The 20,475-nt window shown below is 44.8% G+C and overlaps 2 protein-coding genes across 2 annotated transcripts; one reads left to right on the top strand and one right to left on the bottom strand.

Moving 5' to 3' along the window:
- Nucleotides 1-838: 838 nt before the first annotated feature.
- LOC143022719 (3-hydroxy-3-methylglutaryl-coenzyme A reductase-like) lies at nucleotides 839-12,384 on the bottom strand. Its single transcript, XM_076181068.1, is given in 8 exon segments — nucleotides 839-997; nucleotides 2,798-2,902; nucleotides 3,736-3,846; nucleotides 6,431-6,552; nucleotides 6,555-6,639; nucleotides 6,790-6,853; nucleotides 8,417-8,451; nucleotides 12,368-12,384. Coding segments are annotated over 6 exon segments (399 nt in total). The 3' UTR covers nucleotides 839-997; nucleotides 2,798-2,902; nucleotides 3,736-3,770.
- Nucleotides 12,385-19,436: 7,052 nt separating this feature from the next.
- LOC143022718 (uncharacterized) lies at nucleotides 19,437-19,958 on the top strand. The gene has a single exon (XM_076181067.1). The coding sequence runs from the start codon at nucleotides 19,437-19,439 to the stop codon at nucleotides 19,956-19,958; it is 522 nt and encodes a 173-aa protein (XP_076037182.1).
- Nucleotides 19,959-20,475: the final 517 nt, after the last annotated feature.

Genomic DNA, 20,475 nt, shown 5'->3' with positions numbered 1-20,475 from the left:
TATGTGTACCCACTTGTGCCCCACAAAATCGATGCAGGAGGAGTCATTGTATGGAAGTGGTTGTTAAAGGGGGTCACTGATTACATGAATGAAGTGACCTTGCTGCATCGCCTCTGACCCAGGGATGACCCGTCATCCACGAGGAGCCAAGATGAGAGGGAGGGAGGGAGGGCGGGAGGGGTAGTGGACGGGAGTGGAATGGGTGGAGATGAAATGGGTGGATATGGAATTATGCCTTTTGACTTTGGCTACCTCCCTCCCTCCCTGGTAAGGGGGAAAGAGCCTTGGGGGCACATGAAGAACTGTTACCCCAGAACGCCCACGTCAAGAATCGTCACCCCATGAGATCCCACCTGAAGAACTGTCACCCCAGTACGCTGAATATCAACAGTGGAATAAAGAGTAGGTTAGGTTAGGGTTAAGGTTAGGTTGAATGAGGGTTATGCTTATTGTTATCAACTTACACATCCGAAGAATCGTATACCCAGGATGGCCCACACGAAGAATTGTCACCCTAGGAGGATAGCCCACATGAAGAATTGTCACCCGGTCAAAGTCATGGGGTGACGGTTCTTCATGTGATCTGGCAAATATATGTATGTAATGCAAATATGAGATTTGATCCATCCCTTCTGTTTCCTAAGGGTTAAGAGCCATTTGAAGAATAAGAAGAAAGATGAAGAACTAAAGTATAAGCACAAGAAACAGAACTTGCACATCCAAAATACTCTACATTAAGGTTATCAACACATGAACAGTGTACATAAATTCTCAGCTACTTTGACGTACGGACTGTCACAATAATGCAGATGGGCATCAACAACCAACTGACCTGACAATGATGTGCGGATCTCACGAGGTGTTGAAACTGAGGTTTTCAGTGGAATGTGGAAGAGACGACGTCAAATGGTGGGCCAAGGGCAGCGACAAACGCCGGATGATGATCCCCTGGATGAGGAGTAGGAGGAGGAGGAGGATCCCTGCCCAACATTATCACCTGCAAGAAAGTATTCGGATATTAAAGAGAGAGAGAGAGAGAGAGGATGAGATGGGGAGAGAGAGAGAGAGAGAGAGAGAGAGAGAGAGAGAGAGAGAGAGAGAGAGAGAGAGAGAGAGAGAGAGAGAGAGAGAGAGAGAGAGAGAGAGAGAGAGAGAGGGGAGGGAGAGAGGGGGGAGGGAGAGAGAGAGGGGGGGAGGGAGAGAAGGAGAGGGGGGAGAGAGAGAGGAGGGGAGGGAAAGGGAGAGAGGGGGAGGGAAAGGGAGAGAGGGGGCGGGAAAGGGAAAGGGAGAGGGAGAGAGAGAGAGAGGGGTGGGTGAGGGGGAGGGAGAGAGAGAGAGGGGTGGGTGAGGGGGAGGGAGAGAGAGAGAGGGGTGGGTGAGGGGGAGGGAGAGAGAGAGAGAGGGGTGGGTGAGGGGGAGGGAGAGAGAAAGGGGTGGGTGAGGGGGAGGGAGAGAGAAAGGGGTGGGTGAGGGGGAGAGAGAGAGGGGTGGGTGAGGGGGAGAGAGAGAGAGGGGTGGGTGAGGTTGAGGGAGAGAGAGGGGTGGGTAAGGTTGAGGGAGAGAGAGGGGTGGGTAAGGTTGAGGGAGAGAGAGGGGTGGGTGAGGTTGAGGGAGAGAGAGGGGGTGGGTGAGGGGGAGGGAGAGAGAGGGGGTGGGTGAGGGGGAGGGAGAGAGAGAGGGGTGGGTGAGGGGGAGGGAGAGAGAGAGGGGTGGGTGAGGGGGAGGGAGAGAGAGAGGGGTGGGTGAGGGGGAGGGAGAGAGAGAGGGGTGGGTGAGGGTGAGAGAGAGAGAGAGAGAGAGAGAGAGAGAGAGAGAGAGAGAGAGAGAGAGAGAGAGAGAGAGAGAGAGAGAGAGAGAGAGAGAGAGAGAGAGAGGGAGAGAGGGAGAGAGGGAGAGAGGGGGGAGGGAGAGAGTGAGAGAGAGAGGAGGGGGAGGGAAAGGGAGAGAGAGGGAGGGATAGAGAGACAGACAGACAGAGAGGGAGAGACAGACAGACAGACAGACAGAGAGGGAGAGACAGAGAGAGAGAGAGAGAGAAACATGCATATGCATACGAAAATGGAGATCAGATAGTAAAACCATGATCACCTTGAGGAGCTATTTTTCCTCCGACTGTTGGACCGGATTTGCAGCATCCAGCCAGCCAGCCAACCGCAGCAGCAGCTTTCGGGAAGGAATCTTATGATATGCAGCAGCTGCAAGACAAAAATTCTCATCCAGCTCATCAAACGACATTCCACGTATTTTTGCCAAGGAAACAAAATAGTTTGCCAGAGAGTGATTTACGGCAGAAAAAAGTTCTGGAGGAGGAGGTGGTGGGCGGCGGCAGTACCGTCCCCTGATTGGAGGCGGGACGAGGAACCATAGCCCAGCGTGATGTGATGTGATGTGATCTTAACCCCTCAAGGAGGCCAGGCCAGGGCAGTCAAGAGGAAGAGAGAGAGAGAGAGACAAGAAGGAGGCAAGGCGTGTTGTGCTTTTGCCACCAGGGAGGAGCACCGAGGATCTGCAGCGCAAGTTTTAACCTTTGCCTGGTGTGCTTTGGACTGACTGTTGGGGCAGGTAACCATTGCTGCCAAGAGTCAACTTTACAATGTCTACAACAGCATTTCCCGACCTTTTTTTTTTTTTCCAGGCGACCCCAATATGATCCTCATGATATGACTGCAACCCCACAAATCTATTTCGGAAAAAAAGCCTTGGCAACAGTGGTTGTGAAACAGTGGTCTACAATGTCCATGTATTACAAAAAAGCCTCCGTTTACCATTTCCTAATAATGATGACAATGGTGCCTACCTTGACATGCTGTACCACGGGGTTGGGCTTCTTGTGGTCCCCAAGTGCACGAGCAAGCGAGGCCATTTGCCACGGGGGCTGTCCCAAAGAACATCTATTGGAAAGCTGGGAAGAGGATAATGAAAAAATGTCGATAAAACACTCTCTTGGTCTAAATCAATACACACAAACATATACAAACACACGTACAGATACCTGTAAACAAACTACATATCTCCTACATATACCAAAGGCTTTTTGTCCCCCTTACATGGGAGGTAGCCAAAAGACAAAGGCACAGAAACCACTCCCACCCATTCCGTCCCCAACATACCCCACTCCCCTCTTATCTTGGCACCTCCTGTATGACAGGTCATCCCTGCATCCTGTCCACTGCCCTCCCTGGGTCAGAAATGGTTTCGCAAGACACAGCACATCCACAGCAAGGCCGCTTCATTAATACAGCGCCCCCCCCCAACTCTCTCCATCCCCTTGTGCAGAAATCCCTTTGGGCTGTATCAACTTATTTCTCACACATACTCCCTCACCTCCATCCCCCCACCTACTCCCCCTCATGCATCACAGCCCAGCATCATCTATACACAACCTTTCTCCATTCACCCCTGTCTTCTGTCCTCTCCCATCCTTCCTCAACAGACATTCTCCTCTTTCCCAATGCCCCTTTTACCCCATCCATCCATCTCATCCTAGGTCACCCCTCATGTTCATTCCTTCCACCTCTACCTTCCACACACACACACACACACACGGGGGGGGGTTAAACCTAGAGCAGATGTGATCAATATTCTCCAAAGATATGTCAATCATTCGATACAATGAGCTGTGGACAAGTGATCCATCCTATATCATCAAATACCTTTTCCTCACAACACTTTGACATTTGGTAAAAACAGACAGTCATCAATACATAACACGAAATGGGAATACATGGTACTAACTTTGAGGACGAGTGAAAGGCAAGCAGGGTAGAATATCACGAGTACCAGGTAGTTGTCGACGACCACCGAGAGGCAGGCGAAGCCACACATCTGCTCCAACCCGGCTCACACCTGCCAAGCAACACACATAAAATGTGTCACAGAAAGGTGTTCTTTACGTGGTATGGGAAGAAGGAGGAGGTCGGGAACCTTCTTGGGAAAACAACGAGATAAAATGATTACAGAGATATTGCCTGCCTGTGCTTCTTTCCAGCGACCCACAGGTCCTGTGGTGGTGGTGGTGAAGAAGAAGAAGAAGGAAAAGAAGAAGAAACAGAAGAAGGAAAAGAAGAAGAAACAGAAGAAGGAAAAGAAGAAGAAACAGAAGAAGGAAAAGAAGAAGAAACAGAAGAAGGAAAAGAAGAAGAAGAAGGAAAAGAAGAAGAAGGAAAAGAAGAAGAAGGAAAAGAAGAAGGAAAAGAAGAAAAAGAAGAAAAAAAATCTGTACAGTCTGAATATAGGAAGTACAGGTTTCTGTGTTTTGTGCCTTCTGTGTAATATACATAATACACACATCACATGAAAATTTACATACTTTGATATCCTCAGAATCACTAAGAAAAGAACATTATAATTTAATTTTCCTTTTAAATCTGGTTACCCAACACATTCTTCTCTTGTAATACATCTTTTATCATACTCATATCTATACAATTCAGTTTCCCATTGCAAACTGCACCCCCCCCTCCTATCAGGAGGCTAGGACAGTTCCCATTCCCAGTGAGATAGAGATAGACAGACAGACAGACAGACAGAGAGAGAGAGAGAGAGAGAGAGAGAGAGAAGACTTTTTGTCACGGAATTTTACAAGCCATGCCCTTGGTCCAACTCTATGGGGGCAGACAAACCGCCATCACCTTGGGGCCCGCTGCAAGTAGTTTTAAACCAACAAGATGATATAGACCATGGACTAAAATCTACTGTTTCCAAATTTGCTGATGATACAAAACTGTGCGGAGTGGCAAATGATCACTCAAACCAATTAGATATTCAAGAAGATTTAGATCAATTACAGCAATGGTCTGAAAAGTGGCTAATGAAATTTAACACAAGTAAATGCAAGGTAATGCACATAGGTAAAAATAACAGTAAGTACGATTACAAGTTATTTGGAAATTCGTTAACAAAAGTGGATAGTGAAAAAGATCTCGGCATAATTATCAGTAACGACCTCAAATCATCCAAGCAGTGTATTTCAGCCTCTGAGAAAGCAAATAAGATTCTGGGACTGATTGCGCGATCTTTTGATTTCAAAAGTCTATCACTAATTAACAAGCTATATAAATCGTTAGTTCGTCCACATTTGGAATATGCTGTTTCCGTATGGTCACCGAATCTCATTAAAGACATTGACAGACTGGAAAAAGTACAACGGCGAGCCACAAAACTGATTCCAAATATCAAAAATAAATCATACGAAAATCGACTAAAGCACATGAATCTGTTTTCCCTAAAAAAGCGTAGACTCAGAGGTGACTTGATACAGGTCTTTAAGATTTTAAAGGGAATTGACAACATCAAAAGTGACAAAATTTTCACATTGAATGAGAATCAGACAAGAAACAATGGTCTCAAACTGTCCGGAAATAGATTCAATTTGGAAGTAGGTAGAAACAACTTTGCCAACCGTGTAGTTAATGAATGGAATAAACTTCCTGCACAGGTAGTGCAATGTAGTTCAGTTCGAAGCTTTAAGAATCATTTAGATAAATACCTAAGTAAGATGCTGTAATGATTATAATTTGTTATATTATTTGTTTTTGTTTTGTTATCATTTGTCAGTCTGATTTTCATTTATTATTAGTTATATGTCAATTTATTATTTACTATTTACCTGTTTGTTTATCATTTTAACTATACCTATGCATTTATTTATGTATTTTATTTGTTATTTACATTATTATAGTTTTTATTTATTATTCTATTATCAATATGATTTTTTTTTTGCATCCGACCTAGATATGGATCAAAAGGTCTCCTGTCGGCATGCTCCGCCTTTGTAATCCTTTGTAAGACAATCGATGGGTGCCTGTCCTGCAAGACGGTGGGCCAAGAGACTCGTCTCCCTCCTGCTGGTCCGTCTTTCAAAACCCGTCAATTCTCTCGCGTCCTTTCGGAGGAGGAGCTCTGAGGGGCTGATGGTGTTCTCTGGACTGCAGCTCAGGATTTCTCAATCAGCTGTAACGACTGTCATGCCTCCACCTCCTTTCCTCGTGAGGAGCGGTGACAATCAGCTGCTGTTCCCCTTTGGCCTCCTCCTACAGCACTGTTGTATGTATGTCAGTGGTTTATAGTGGCAGCAGAGTATTCACGAGTAATTGGAGGAAATATAGTAGAAGTTGAGAGAGAGAGAGAGAGAGAAAGAGAAATCTTGAGCCCATTCCTATAACTGAGCGTCTGCCCTTCAGGAACCTCAGGAGCCAGACGGACGTGCGAGTGCTGAGGCCTTACGATAAGGTGGGGGGGGCAGCAAGGAAATTGTTCTCTCCAACTGGACCACCTCCGTCCCTTTACCATACATACATGTATCAAAGGCCCCCCCTCCACCTTACACACAAGTGCCAAAAAAAAAAAAAAAAAAAAAGGCATAGAAACAACTCCCACCCACCGAGCGTCGACAAAACTCGTTCCTCTCCCGAAATGACCTCTGGCTTACCCAAAAGAATTCCTGCGCCGATTGATAGCCAGCGCCTCAACCATCATGTCCAGCGTGAGTGAGGGGCCCAACTGTGCCATGCCGAGGGCAATGTTGGACGCCACCTTGTGCTGCGAGACGAGGACGAGGACGACAGGGTGAACTGGGCCAACAGCAGCAGGGAGGCTTTGCTCAGGTCCACCAGCAGGAGGAAGAAGAAGAGGGCATCCCTGTATTAAAGAAGCGAGTATTAACACCGAGCGACACGTAACATAATAACAAGAACAGCCCAATTTTGGGGGGGGGGGGCAGATTTCGAGACGTGGCCCATGAATGAGCTTCCAATGGGTAATTTGAGATCCCCCAGAAAAAACAAAAACAAAAACAAAAACACAGAACATCTGAAGATGAAGCTGGAGAAGACGGCAAAGACTCCTCCGATGCCTGCTGCCAGAGGGGACATCAGAATCAGTACATGAACTATTTCATAACTAACACACACACACACGCATGCACACATTTAAAAATAGTTTAGATAAAATGAGATATGAAGACGGGACCCCACGAGCATAGCTCCCCTTCCCGTAAAATACAACTAGGTAAACACGCACAGGTGATACAGGCCAAGCTCAAACAATACACGAGTCCAAATCTGATCATGATAACTGGAAATCAAAGATATAGATTAAGTTGGAACCATACATGAATTGGAGTCCAGGTATGTTAGAAGAAAATTAGAGAACAGGAGGAGACGGGACCAACAAGTGTTGCTCCTTTCCTGTACACTGCAATTAGGTAAATACGCACAGACAACCGAGATTTCTTGTTTTAGGACAGAAGGGCTTTCAGAGGCAACAAGAACAAAAAGCTCACATGTCTAGAGGATGTGAAGAAACGCCATTTCCCATATAGAAGTGTATAGCTTACAAGGTGACATAGTCCAAGTTCAAACAATAGAAGTTGATGTCTTCAAATCTAAATGTGATGCATGATGACGGGGAGTGGGTGGGTGGGGGGAGTGTGTATGAGAAATAGAGTGACGCAGCCCAATAGGATTTCTCCCCGTCTTCTCCTTTTCTGCATGAGGGGACGGAGAGGGGGGGTCGCCCAATTTATGTAGTGGCCTTGCTGTGGATGTGCTGTGTCTTGCAACACTGCTTCTGACCCAGGGCAGTCGACAGGATGCAGGGATGACCCGTCATCCGGGAGGTGCCAAGATGAGAGGGAGGGTGGAGGGAATGGAGTATATAGGGGGTGGAATGGGTGGGAGTGGTTTCTATGCCTTTTTCTTTTTGGCTACCCCCCCTGTGTAAGGGGGGTAGCCAAAAATTAAAATCACTTGACATGATATATACAAAAACATGAATATCAAATGAGTATGTTGAAAGCAGGATTGAGATTTTGGTTCAGATCTGCAAACTCTGCATTTCACGCCCCAACTATTCTCCCAAGATATTTTGAGAAAACATTACAAAGTTCCCCTTCTTCTTTATGGAATATAATCGTTGGTATCATTCAAATTGTTTTGCCAATTTCTCTTTTCTTAAGTAGCAATTCACCATGTATTTTATCTGTGGGGGGAAATGTACTACAGTACATTTAAATCAAAGAAACAATATTGACAGAGAATCTTGGACTTTGTCGACACGACTTTAAACGTATGTTTTCAAATGACAAGTCACAATTCAACGACAGTAATATTATTGACACACTATCTCTCATTCTTTTAAAATATGCATTTTATAATGTATTTTATGTGATGAAAAGAACTAAATTTAAATTAATTTAATCAAGAGTACTTGATGATTAACGACTTGAAGAATAAACTTGATACCCACACGGCAAATCCTAAACTAAGGCAGCTTCCACGAAAAAATCTGTCAAATGACATTCTGTCAATTGTTGAGAAAACAAAATAGTTTACCATAGTTATTTTACTGTAGAAAAAAGTTCTAGATGTTGAAGGAAATGGTCCAGTGTGATAGTGTCATCATTTTCTATACTTACCTAACATATACTTTGAGCCAATTGTGTGTAGGGTGCTGAATTGATGGTACGTGTGGAGCTCCGCAATGGACTACTGTCGCAAGGACGACGTCGACCCCTTGATATTCCTGCGGTACAGAAATACATTTTGATGCAGTGTTACTCCACGTGATTTAGGTTAAAAAGACAAATACCATGGCAATCATAATTGATTTTATATATTTTTGTCAGTGGATACGCGTTAACTTGAGATTCAAATGGGCTGTAAAAAATTGTAAGAAAATGAATGAAAGTCCATTTCTTGATTGTCGATATTTTGTCAATTTCCCGTGCATGCAGTTCCTAAATAATAATAATAATAATAACATTAATAATAATGAATCAACATAAATTATTTCTGCAAACAAATAAAATATCATAGGAATGATGTATGTTCTTGTGATCTCATTTCTGGTTCCAAGTGCCTACCACTCGACAATAATTATTGACATTGACTGTCATGATGCAAACCAATGAGTAAGGCTTATATTAAAAAAAAAACTAATTTTGTGTGGCACAGAAAATAAACAAATGAAATTTTGTACAATTTAGTTATTTGTTACTGGGCAAACATCGACAACACAACTAACTGGTAACAAGTCAAGACAGCAAGTGCTAAATGATCAGAATAGGGCCAAAACATCCCAAATCTAGGACATTTGGGCCATGGCCATGGACCTGCAACCTAGTCCTAAGACAGTTGGGCTATGGATGTTTTGGCCATGGAACTACAGCCTAACCCTACGACATTTGGGCTGGTTTATGGACATAAGCTCACAATAGAAAAGTGCAAAAAGTATTAATGGTAATTTTATAATTGATTTATGTTTCTATTTCACATACAAAAAAAATTGCAGGTACATTGGGCCTTTGCATAACTGTGAAGTAGGCAATCTATCACAATTTTGTTCTCTTTACATTTATAAGATTAGATTTTTTATAATATCAGTACATATTTATCAATCAGAAATAACAATAAAAGTATATAAACTATAATTATCGATACGAATGCAACTGACAACTGTAAATTCGTTTATGGGCGGCATAATTGCACGTAGGACACAATAGTCAATAGTAACGAGATTAATGAAAATCCATGTGAACAAGTTGTATAGACACGGTAAAGGAAACATGGACTGGAAGTGAAGCTTTATTCCTGACGTTTCGTCTAACGACTTTCTCAAAGGAATGAGCATACTAGAAACATACAGAGATTATAAACCCGCCTTATGGCTCAAGGGGGTGTACGAGCGTATAGCGCTGCGTCCTGATTGGCCCGCTGAGACAGCCAATCACGAAGCGCTATCTTCGCTGAAGATTTGGCCCAGGTGAAGCTCCCAGCCTTATTGTTGATATTCGGACGAGTGGTGATGTACGCAACTTCTATAGATTTTCTGATCTTCTTATCCATACCTTCGTGTAGAATCTCGGCTCGGTTCCATTGTGGGAGGTGCCCAGACTCGTCAACATGCACCACCATTGCGTTGGTGAGTCTATGGTGACGGAGGTCGGCCTTATGCTCCCTGATTCTAGTGTTAAGGCCCCTCTTAGTCTCTCCGTAGTATGCTTTATCGCATGATGTGCATGGGATCTTATATACGACGCTGTCTTCTCTCCCCCTCATCTTAGTCCCGCTTTTTAACATGTCACCAATCTTCGTTCCCGATGTTACGGCTGCTTTAACTTCCGTGCCCCTGAGCATTCTAATAATGTCTCCTACCTTCTCAGAGTTAGGAAGCGCCATGTATGATGTTTTTGTGGTGGCGTTGCCTTCTCTTAACCTGCTTGTGTGGATTATTTCTTCCGCTCTTCGTCTTAAGCTCAGGATTAAGCCCTTGGGGTAGCCAAGCTTCAAGAAGGCCGCGATGATGTATTCGATTTCCTCCTCCAGGAACTCCTTGCTGCATATCCTGTAGGCACGCAGGAAGAAGCCCATGACTACCCCCTTTTTCGTCCTCTCATTGTGTGCCGACAGGTAGTGTATGAAGTCGTCACGGTTCGTAGGCTTTCTGTAAACCCTGAACAGGAGGCCCTCAGTTGTCTTTATTAATAGGGTATCCAGAAACGGAAGCTTTCCCTCTTCTTCCTCTTCAATAGTGAATTGGATCTGCGGATTCACTCTATTTAATTGACTCCTGACGTCATCCAGGTCTGTCCTGTTCGGAGCGATTATAAGAACATCGTCCACGTACCTGAGCCATATTGCCCTCCTTCCTATGATATGAGAGTAGTGGTCCTTCTCTTGGACCTCCATGAAGAGGCAAGCAGCCACGGCACTCAGAGGTGACCCCATTGTAAGGCCACTGTGTTGAAGAAACTCCTCTCCCTCGAAGGTGAATGAACCAAAGTTTACGCACATGGATACCAGCTTCATGAAGTCTTCCCTGGGCAGCGGCAACTCCTCCTCGTCCATGTTGATGACCACTCTCCACACTGCCTCCAGAGCGCCATCTGTGGGAACTTGTGTGAATAAGGATTTCACATCATAGCTGGCCATTTTCTTGTACCTCATGCACTTCAGGGGCACGGAAGTTAAAGCAGCCGTAACATCGGGAACGAAGATTGGTGACATGTTAAAAAGCGGGACTAAGATGAGGGGGAGAGAAGACAGCGTCGTATATAAGATCCCATGCACATCATGCGATAAAGCATACTACGGAGAGACTAAGAGGGGCCTTAACACTAGAATCAGGGAGCATAAGGCCGACCTCCGTCACCATAGACTCACCAACGCAATGGTGGTGCATGTTGACGAGTCTGGGCACCTCCCACAATGGAACCGAGCCGAGATTCTACACGAAGGTATGGATAAGAAGATCAGAAAATCTATAGAAGCTGCGTACATCACCACTCGTCCGAATATCAACAATAAGGCTGGGAGCTTCACCTGGGCCAAATCTTCAGCGAAGATAGCGCTTCGTGATTGGCTGTCTCAGCGGGCCAATCAGGACGCAGCGCTATACGCTCGTACACCCCCTTGAGCCATAAGGCGGGTTTATAATCTCTGTATGTTTCTAGTATGCTCATTCCTTTGAGAAAGTCGTTAGACGAAACGTCAGGAATAAAGCTTCACCTCCAGTCCATGTTTCCTTTACCGTGTCTATATAACGAGATTAAGGTTGGGATATAAATATTGCTGGGAATAAACATGATATAAATACTTATTACTGGTGGGATTGCATGCAGTGTCACGAAAATAAAGGCCATTCATTACAACACCATGTCATGGAATGCACAGAACTACGTGAACTTGGAAATGACATAAAATAATGTTCCTTACAAGTATCTTGTATGATAAAAGATTAAAACTCAAACAAGTTACAAAATCAAGTCAGGAGACATTATGAATATGTATCGATAACAAACAAATGTATTGTTTTCAAAGCTACAACATTCCATTTTTGTTGACAGGGTGCACAAGCAGTGCACCCCTTTCGCTTTAATTATGAATTATTATTAAGTCAATAAACACAAATAATAATACTTTACTTGATCTCGCTGTCTTGTTTACTCTGTTGTTCCAATGCGTACGGTTACACCGTCGCAGGGCGTTTGGCTAAGTGGCATCTTAGCAACCAATTTTTCGCTGCATTGCTCGATCGTTTCGCTACACTGTTTTATTGATAAGAGGGAATTTTATTTTGATTCTAAAAATCTGCAACCAATATGTAGGTGGGAATAAGACATGACATTGGAAACAACGTACGCGCATGCACACGATGCACGAGTACTATGTTGTAAAAAACACGCGTCCATTACAAATGCACATAAGCCATTTTGTGACTGCGGCCGTCCACAGACTCCACACTGCACTTTTCACACCCAGCATCTGTCCATGACCATTTGCATTTTTTTTAATTCATGTTGCACATGTTCTTTCCTAATATTTTTGTATTATTATAATTATTAAATATTTCAATTGTTAACACTTACATGAGTATGAGCTGCATTTTTAAATATATTTTTTCTTTTCCTTAAGGCCTACAGAAAAGCGCTGTTGGATGGCCTGAGGGCACGTGCAGTTGTGCTTATTACAAAACCATGTATTTTGTTCGGTTTCATTAAACGCAATTGTAATTGGACAGGCCGCGCCTATGCCATGGGCTTAATGTTTGCGCTACATAAGTCGAATCCTGCAACCTGATTGGTTCGAGCTTTAAACGGAATATTTTGAATTATTAAAGTTTTTATTGCAAGACTCTTGCAGTTCAACCGATTGTGTTCCCAGGGTCTGACGACGTAGTGACCCGAGATTGGAGGAAGACCCTGGGTACTACGAGGTTGAATATGTCCCCCCCCCCCCCGGCCATGAAACCAGGAATTAAATTTTGGGAGCTAATCATGCCTTCGGGGGGGGGGGGGTGCCGCTGTATTGTGCACACACAACTCGTGGCGCAGTTGGTAAAGTTCCCGGCTGCCACTACGGAGGTCCGGGTTCGAATCCCGCCCAGGGCTGATATAATATCAGTATCGATGCGCTGCTGGTTGTTACTCCAACTCTCGAGGGCGGGGAGTTGTGTGTGTGCGTGTAAGGTCACAGCATTACCCCTAGATCGATCGAATACGAGCTCTGAGCTCTCTCCGGGGAGGGAAATAGCTGTCGATCAAGAGTCCAGCACGTGATCCAAAGACCATGGTGAGTCACACACACACACACACGGCTCGGTGGCGGATTGGTAAAGCACTGTCCTCACAAGCCAGAGAACCGGGGTTCGATTCCCCGGCTGGGAGGAGATAAGTTGGGTTTGTCTCCTTTCACGTGTAACCCCTGTTCACCTAGCAGTGAGTAGGTACGGGACGTTAGTCAAGGAGTTGTGACCTTGCTTTCCCGGTGTGTGGTGTGTGAGTGGTCTCAGACCTACCCAGAGATCGGCAAATAATGAGCTCTGAGCTCACTGCCGTAGGGTGGTGTCTGGCTGTCTCGACAGAGACTGCAGCAGATCCGAGGTGAATACACACACACACACACACACGCACACACTCACTGTAGGGCTGGGCGGGATCCGAGCACTGGACTCGAATCCTACGGATGGATCCGAGGAGAACTGACGAATCAGATTCCAGACGCTGGTGGTACTCGAACCCAATGACCACAAACTCGATTTTACCATTCATGAATAAAGAAAGAAAAAAACTTTGCGTACGAAAAATATCTTGGCTAGCGAGCGACGTATGATGGCAGAAATGTAGTGTTGCCATGCGCGTCTTTTTTTTTTTTTTACGAACGTTGATTGGCTGGGCATGTGAGACGTTATCATTATATTTCACAAATTTATTTTTAATATGTATTGGATACTGAATATTAATTTGTTAGTTCTATAGTTGGTGATATTCTAGGTATAATTTATTTAGAGTATCCAGTGCACATTAATCATGTTGCTATAGGACGATATACATACATACACACACACACAAATATATATATATATATATATATATATATATATATATATATATATATATATATAATATATATATGTATATATATATAATATATATATATATAATATATATATATATATATAATATATATATATAATGTATATATATATATATAATATATATATATATATATATATATATATATATATATATGAGTGGAAAAGATGGTACAGCAACGCGGGTTGGAGCGAGAACACTATATTCCTGACGTTTCGACTAGAAGCCTTCTTCTTCAGAGTGACAGACAACGTACATAGACAGTATATAATCATGTCCTCCTCCTCCTCCTCACGGCTCATCCGGGCGGGCGTCTCAGAAAGTCGCATCCTTCCTGTGATTGGTCCCCCCCACCGTTATAATACTCACTCCTCCTCCTCCTCCATGACCAATCTGGCGGCTGCAGACGACAGACTGGCAAACCCTTCTCTGTTGTGGTTGCTGACCTTTCCCACTGTTATGCACGCGGTCTCGACCAGCCTTCTCATTCTAATTCCTCTCTAGCCCGGTCCAGACAGGGCGTGCCTCTTCCCACTTTGTTAAATGCCCGTGCGCGTCCACGTGCACTACCTACCAGGGAATTTGAAGTCCTGGGATGCCGCAGGTCGTTCTTATGTTCTGCTGGTCTCTATTTTCCTTTTTGTCAACCCCCGCGACGTCTCACCGTAGTACGTTGCAGGGCATCCATTGCGTGGTATTCCATACACTACGCTATTCTCATTGGTTGCTGTTTTTCTTTTTCTTTTTCTAAGACACCCTTCATTTTGCGCCCGGATCTGAATGCTATTGTGATGCCTGCTTTAGCTTTATAGTGGGTTGGTCAGGGCTCTTGCCTCCTTCGCAAATGGTACCACTAGATATCTAATTGAATCTCTGTCACTTTTTGGTCTTGCGTCAATTTATTCCGCTTTTCTTTTTTCTCAGTCTGGATAGCAACTCCACTCGATACGTAAGTTTACGGAAGACATTAAATATGTGGGTCACCTCCTCGTCTACATATTCTTTGTAGTATATCCTTAGTTACTCTTAGATAGAAACCTCTCTAAGAGCTCTAAGGATGTGCAACAAAGAATATGTAGACGAGGAGGTGACCCACACATTTAATGTTTTCCGTAAACTTACGTATCGAGTGGGGTTGCTATCCAGACTGAGAAAAAAGAAAAGCGGAATAAATTGACGCAAGATCAAAGAGTGGCAGAGATTCAATGATAATACACAACACATCACATTCAAGCAAGGCGTGCCTTAAAATGATTACAAGCAGGAGACTTTATTTCCGCAAGGGCGTGGCACAGCACAACCACAGGATTCTATTCACGCCGCTGAGGATGCGACAGTCTTCTTGACTTCCTCCTACTGAATTCCTCTTTGTGACTCCCTCCTCCTCTTCCTCTTTCTCCGTCTTATTCCTTCGGTTGACCACCCTCATGTTCTTCCTCCTTCTCGTTCTCCTCATCGTCCTCCTCTTCCTCTCCGTCCTCCTCCTTCCCCTTCTGCTTCTCATCCTTTATCCTCATCTCATCGTCCACGTTCCTTCCTCCTCCTCTTCTCTTCTTTTTCAGCCCGTCCTCCTCCTATCCTACCTCTCCTCTGTCACCATGACAATTTTCTCTGTCAACAAAAGAATTGAAGCAGGAGAAAAGTAGAAATAAACCAAAATAGAAAATGAATGGGATTGGATAGAACACGATACTAAAGTGATAATGACAGTGATGATAACGATGATGATGATGATAAGGAATAGTAGCAATAGCATCTTTTACCCTCTCAAGACACTACTACAGGCACACACCCGTTGCATCCCCTCCCCTGTCTCCATCTTCATTTTATCTTCATCCTCCCAAAACCTGGAGTGTTGCTCCTCCATCCACCCCCAGCCAGCCAGCCATCCAGCCTCAGCACCTTAAGGGTTGATTCACACTATCGGTCCGGTCGCGCTCCACTCTCGCTCCGCTCTCGGTCTGGTCCGATATTGTCTCATTAATTTCAATGGAAGCATTCACACTGGCGCTCTCGCTCCAGTCTCGCTCCGGTCACGGTTCCGTCAAAAGATATTTTTACTGGAGCGAGACCGGAGTGTGACTGGACCGTGAGCGCCAGTGTGAACTCAGTTGCCACGGTCCTGCTCCTCCTGCTCCACTCCAGTCGAGATTCAGCCTTCATATAAGCAAGTAGTGTTACCTTCTGTCCTACCAAACCATGGATAATCCAAAGGAAACACCACAATGGAATCATGAGAAAGTTAGAAAAATGATAAAATACATTTTCTTTTTATTTATCACTGATACAATGACAATGCGTACAGCGAGGATATTCATAAGCACCAACTGAATAAAATATAACCTACAAAACTTACTTTAATTTTGTGGATTTAGATGAAATGCTAATAGAATTAGTCAAAAGGTAAACCAGAGCTGTATGACCTGACTTCGCTGCACTACAGTGATAATGTTTGCATACTTATCATAATGCCAAGGTACTGAGAGAAAAAAATACACATTATTAACCGAAGAAAGAAATTCCATATGTATAATAACGACCTATTATCCACTGCGGAGATGCATCTCCTTAGCTCACTCAACAAATATTCTTACACAAGTTTGTTTGTCTATTTATATTTCATCCTTTTGCCAAGGCATTGAACCAGCTGGGGAACTGAAATAATCTTTCAGTGTTTCTCTCGCGCCAAAAGCCTCCTTTGTAGCATTTCCCCCCTCTTCCTCTCATTGGACGTACTGTGTTTGATGGAGGCATGACAACAGTATCTGGTAATGCAACAGCATTTGGGTGTATCAGATTGTGAAGTATGCATGTTGTTGTAATGATTGCATTAGCGTTAGAAGGCATAGCTTTAAGTTTCCTTAAATATATTCTGAAGGTTTGCACTAGAATACCAAATGTGCACTCAGCTATCCTCCTGGCTCTAGATAATCTATAATTAAAAATCCTCTTCTCTACCTTATGTTCAGTCTGTGAACCTGGGTAGGGCCTCATCAAATTTCTCTTCAGCGGGAAAGCCTCATCTCCCACTATAACGTATGGTGCAAGCACATCAGTGTCAGGAAGTGCAGCATCTTCTTGTACATTTCAGGTCATTCTCAATTTTGGATAGTATTTTCTCAAATGTTCCTTTGTTCATTCTGAAATAGCTGTGGAATTTACTCTCATCATCAATATGACGAGGATACAGAGTATGAAATTCTCCTTCAGTCTTCCTATCTTGCAACATAGGATGAACCCACAATCTCTTTCTTTTTCTATTTTGTTTTCCTTCTTCTTCTTCATCAAGTGCAATAGCGATTACTGCCAACTCGGCGTCAGAAAAGTCACACATCCTTCGTAACTGATGGTAAGACTTCTACTGGTGTCGAGGGAGGGGGGATGACGGGAACGAGAGCGGACCGATAGTGTGAATACCTCAGAACCGAGAGCGGAGCGCGACCGGACCGATAGTGTGAATCAACCCCGAATACCTCAGAACCGGAGCGTAGCGAGAGTGGAGCGCGACCGGACCGAGAGTGTGAATCAACCCTAATTCCCCTCCCTCACTCCGCTCCCAGTGTCCTCCCTCCCTCACTCCTTCTCCTTACCTTTTCTCGCCCGTTTCCCTCCATTTCTTCTCCTTCCTTCTTCTCCCTTCCTATTCCCCTTCTCTCCCTTCTCTACCTGTATTCTCCCTCCCCAGCCTGATCTTCCTTGATTTCCCTTCCCACTTCCCCGCTCCCCCTCAGCTCGCCTCTCCTGGCCTCCTCCTCCTCTCGCTTCCCACTTTCCCTCCTCCTCCATCGTTCGTATTATTCCCCCCAGGCCGCCTTGCCTTGTTTGTGCATTCACCCCTTTCCATTTCTTGCCGTTTCTAATCGTTTACCCTTCTTCCCACCTTCACGACCCATCTTCTCCCTCCTTCGTTCTTCTTCCTTGGTCAGTCTTCCTGTTGTCTGCTCGCTCCCTCTCTCAAGGGCATCTCAGCATCGGTACTGACTTTTTTTTTTTTTTTTTCTTCTTCCTCCACCATCATCTGCGTTCTTCATCTCCTTCGCGACGAAGTATATCCCTACTACTTCTCTTTCTCCTCTCCGTCTGTCTCTGTCTTTCTGTCTCTCTGTCTGCTTGTCTGTTCTGTCCGTCTGTCTGTATGCCTCTCAGTCTTTATCTGTTTGTCTTTCTGTCTGTACCTGTTTCCCTGTCTGTCTGTCTGTCTGTCTGTCTATCTATCTGTCTGCCTGTCTGTCAGTCTGTCTGTCTGTCTTTCCATCTCTCTGTCTTTCTATCACTCTGCCCGTCTATATGCTTGCCTGTCTCTGTCTGTCTGTCCATCTCTATGTCTGTCTGCCTGTCCATCTGTCTGTTTGTATGTCTCTGTCCGTCTGTCCATCTCTCTGTCTATCCGTCTGCCTGTGCGCCTCTCTCTGCCTGTCTTTCCATCTCTGTATATCTGTCCGTTTCTCTTCCTGTCTGTCTGTCTGTCTGTTCGTCTACCTGTATTCTCTCAGTCTCTGTCTTTCTGTCTCCCTCTGTCTGTTTTTCTGTCTATCTGTCTCTCTCCCTCTCTCCCACCCTCTCTCTTTCCTTCTCTCCCTCTCGCTGCATACGAGTATGCCTCAAATGGTGTGTGTGTGTGTGTGTGTGTGTGTGTGTGTGTGTGTGTGTGTGTGTGTGTGTATTCACTTGGTCTTTGGATCACGTGTTGGACTCGTGATCGACAGCTATTTCCCTCCTGGAAGAGAGCTCAGAGCTCGTAGGTCCGATCTATGGGTAATGCTATGACCTTGCACACACACACACACACCCAACTCCCCGCCCACGAGAGTCAGAGTAACAACCCGAGGCACAGCGATACCGAAATAATTTCGGCCCTGGGCAGGATTCGAACTGGGTACTGGGAGCACTTCTACTTCCCAGTTCAGCGCTCTACCAACTGTGTGTGTGTGTGTGTGTGTGTGTGTGTGTGTGTGTGTGTGTGTGTGTGTGTGTGTGTGTGTGTGTGTGTGTGTGTGATTCACCATGGTCTTGGATGACGTGTTGGACTCGTGATCGACAGCTACTACCCTCCCGTAAGAGAGCTCAGAGCTCATATATGACCGAACTATGGACAATGCTGTGACCTTACACGCACATACACACCAAACTCCCCGCTCACGAGATTTGGAGTAACGACTCACAGCGTAGCGATACTGAAATTACTTCAGCCCTGGGCGGGAATCTTACCTGTGCATGCGTGCGTGCGTGTATGCACGCGTGCGAGCGCGCGCGCGTGTGTCTGTGTGTACGTGATACTGATTTATTTCACCCCTGGGCGGGATTCGAACCCGGACCGACGGAGTAGCGGTTGCGAACGGTACCACTGCGCCATCGAGCCGAGTGTATAGAAGTATGTATGTATATGCATATATGCCTATGTATATGTATATCTAAGAAGATCTCTAGAGACCCAGCTAATGGCCTCAGTAAAATTGAACGGGCCTAATTCGTAGAAGCCATGAATTCACTTGCTGGAACTCTCCCGAGCTACCACTCAGTCACTGACTGAGGGGGATCATAACCTTGGTTGCATGTTGGGGGAATGTTGAAACACACCCACAAGCGCGACCAACCACTTTGTCCCTTCATTAGCCAGGTACCGCTAGTTAATCACAAACTGGCTAAGCGTCTACGTGCACTGATCTCACCCTTCACACCATCCCCATTCAGTCCCAAGTCCAATGGAGAATTCCTCGATATTATAGAGACAACACGACCATCTGGAATCATAGCATCGATGGATGTTGAATCCCTCTTCACCAATGCACCTTTGGATGAGACTATTAACTTCATCTGTAATGGACTATATCACTCAGGTGAAACACAGTTCTCGATTTCCGAGGACGTACTCTGTCGATTATTACAAGCCTGTACTAAAGAAATAACGTTCTACGGACCCGACAAGAATATGTGGATTGTGCAAACTGTTGGTGTTGCCATGGGTTCCCCGTTAGGTGTCATGTTTGCCAACTTTCGTATGGGCTCAATCGAAGAGAGGATATTTACACAACACCCTAAACTCAAACCCTACAATTTTTGTAGAAGATATTTATGTCAGGGCTAATACCGAAGAGAATGTTACTCAAATCATTGAGGTGGTCAAGGAAAACATTTCCCTCAGTTTTACACAAGAACTTGAGATTGACCACAGACTCCCCTTCCTCGACACCGTTGTACAAAGAGGCACAGACAGTTTTTTTTTTTTTTTTTTTCCTACGGAAATGTACGTAAAAGCTACCAATCCAGGATTCTGCTTAAATGGCGCCAGCGAACGTCCTGGGAGATAACGACGCGGCGTAATAAACTCTTTTGTCAAGCGTGCGTTCACACACTGCCCTACTTGGACGGCTACTAACGCTGAATTAAAAAAGAATCTCTTAGCTCCTTACTAACAACGGGTATCAGAGAGAAGAAATAGACAAAGTTATACGAAGACGATGCTTACAAATAAGACGAGAAAGCCGTGAGAAATGTCATCCAGTGTCCAGCCCAATAATCCTGATGCACACATTAAGCTCACAATTTATTGCAAATACCGTCGAACCTCCAACCTAGTTATGAAGAACAGCTGTCTCCCACCA

Source organism: Oratosquilla oratoria, unplaced genomic scaffold (genome assembly GCF_046742065.1).
Source record: "Oratosquilla oratoria isolate Oo_2021 unplaced genomic scaffold, ASM4674206v1 SCAFFOLD146, whole genome shotgun sequence".
NCBI lineage: Eukaryota > Metazoa > Arthropoda > Malacostraca > Stomatopoda > Squillidae > Oratosquilla > Oratosquilla oratoria.
Note: the sequence above shows the minus strand (reverse complement) of the source record. Positions and strands in the feature narration are given on the sequence as shown.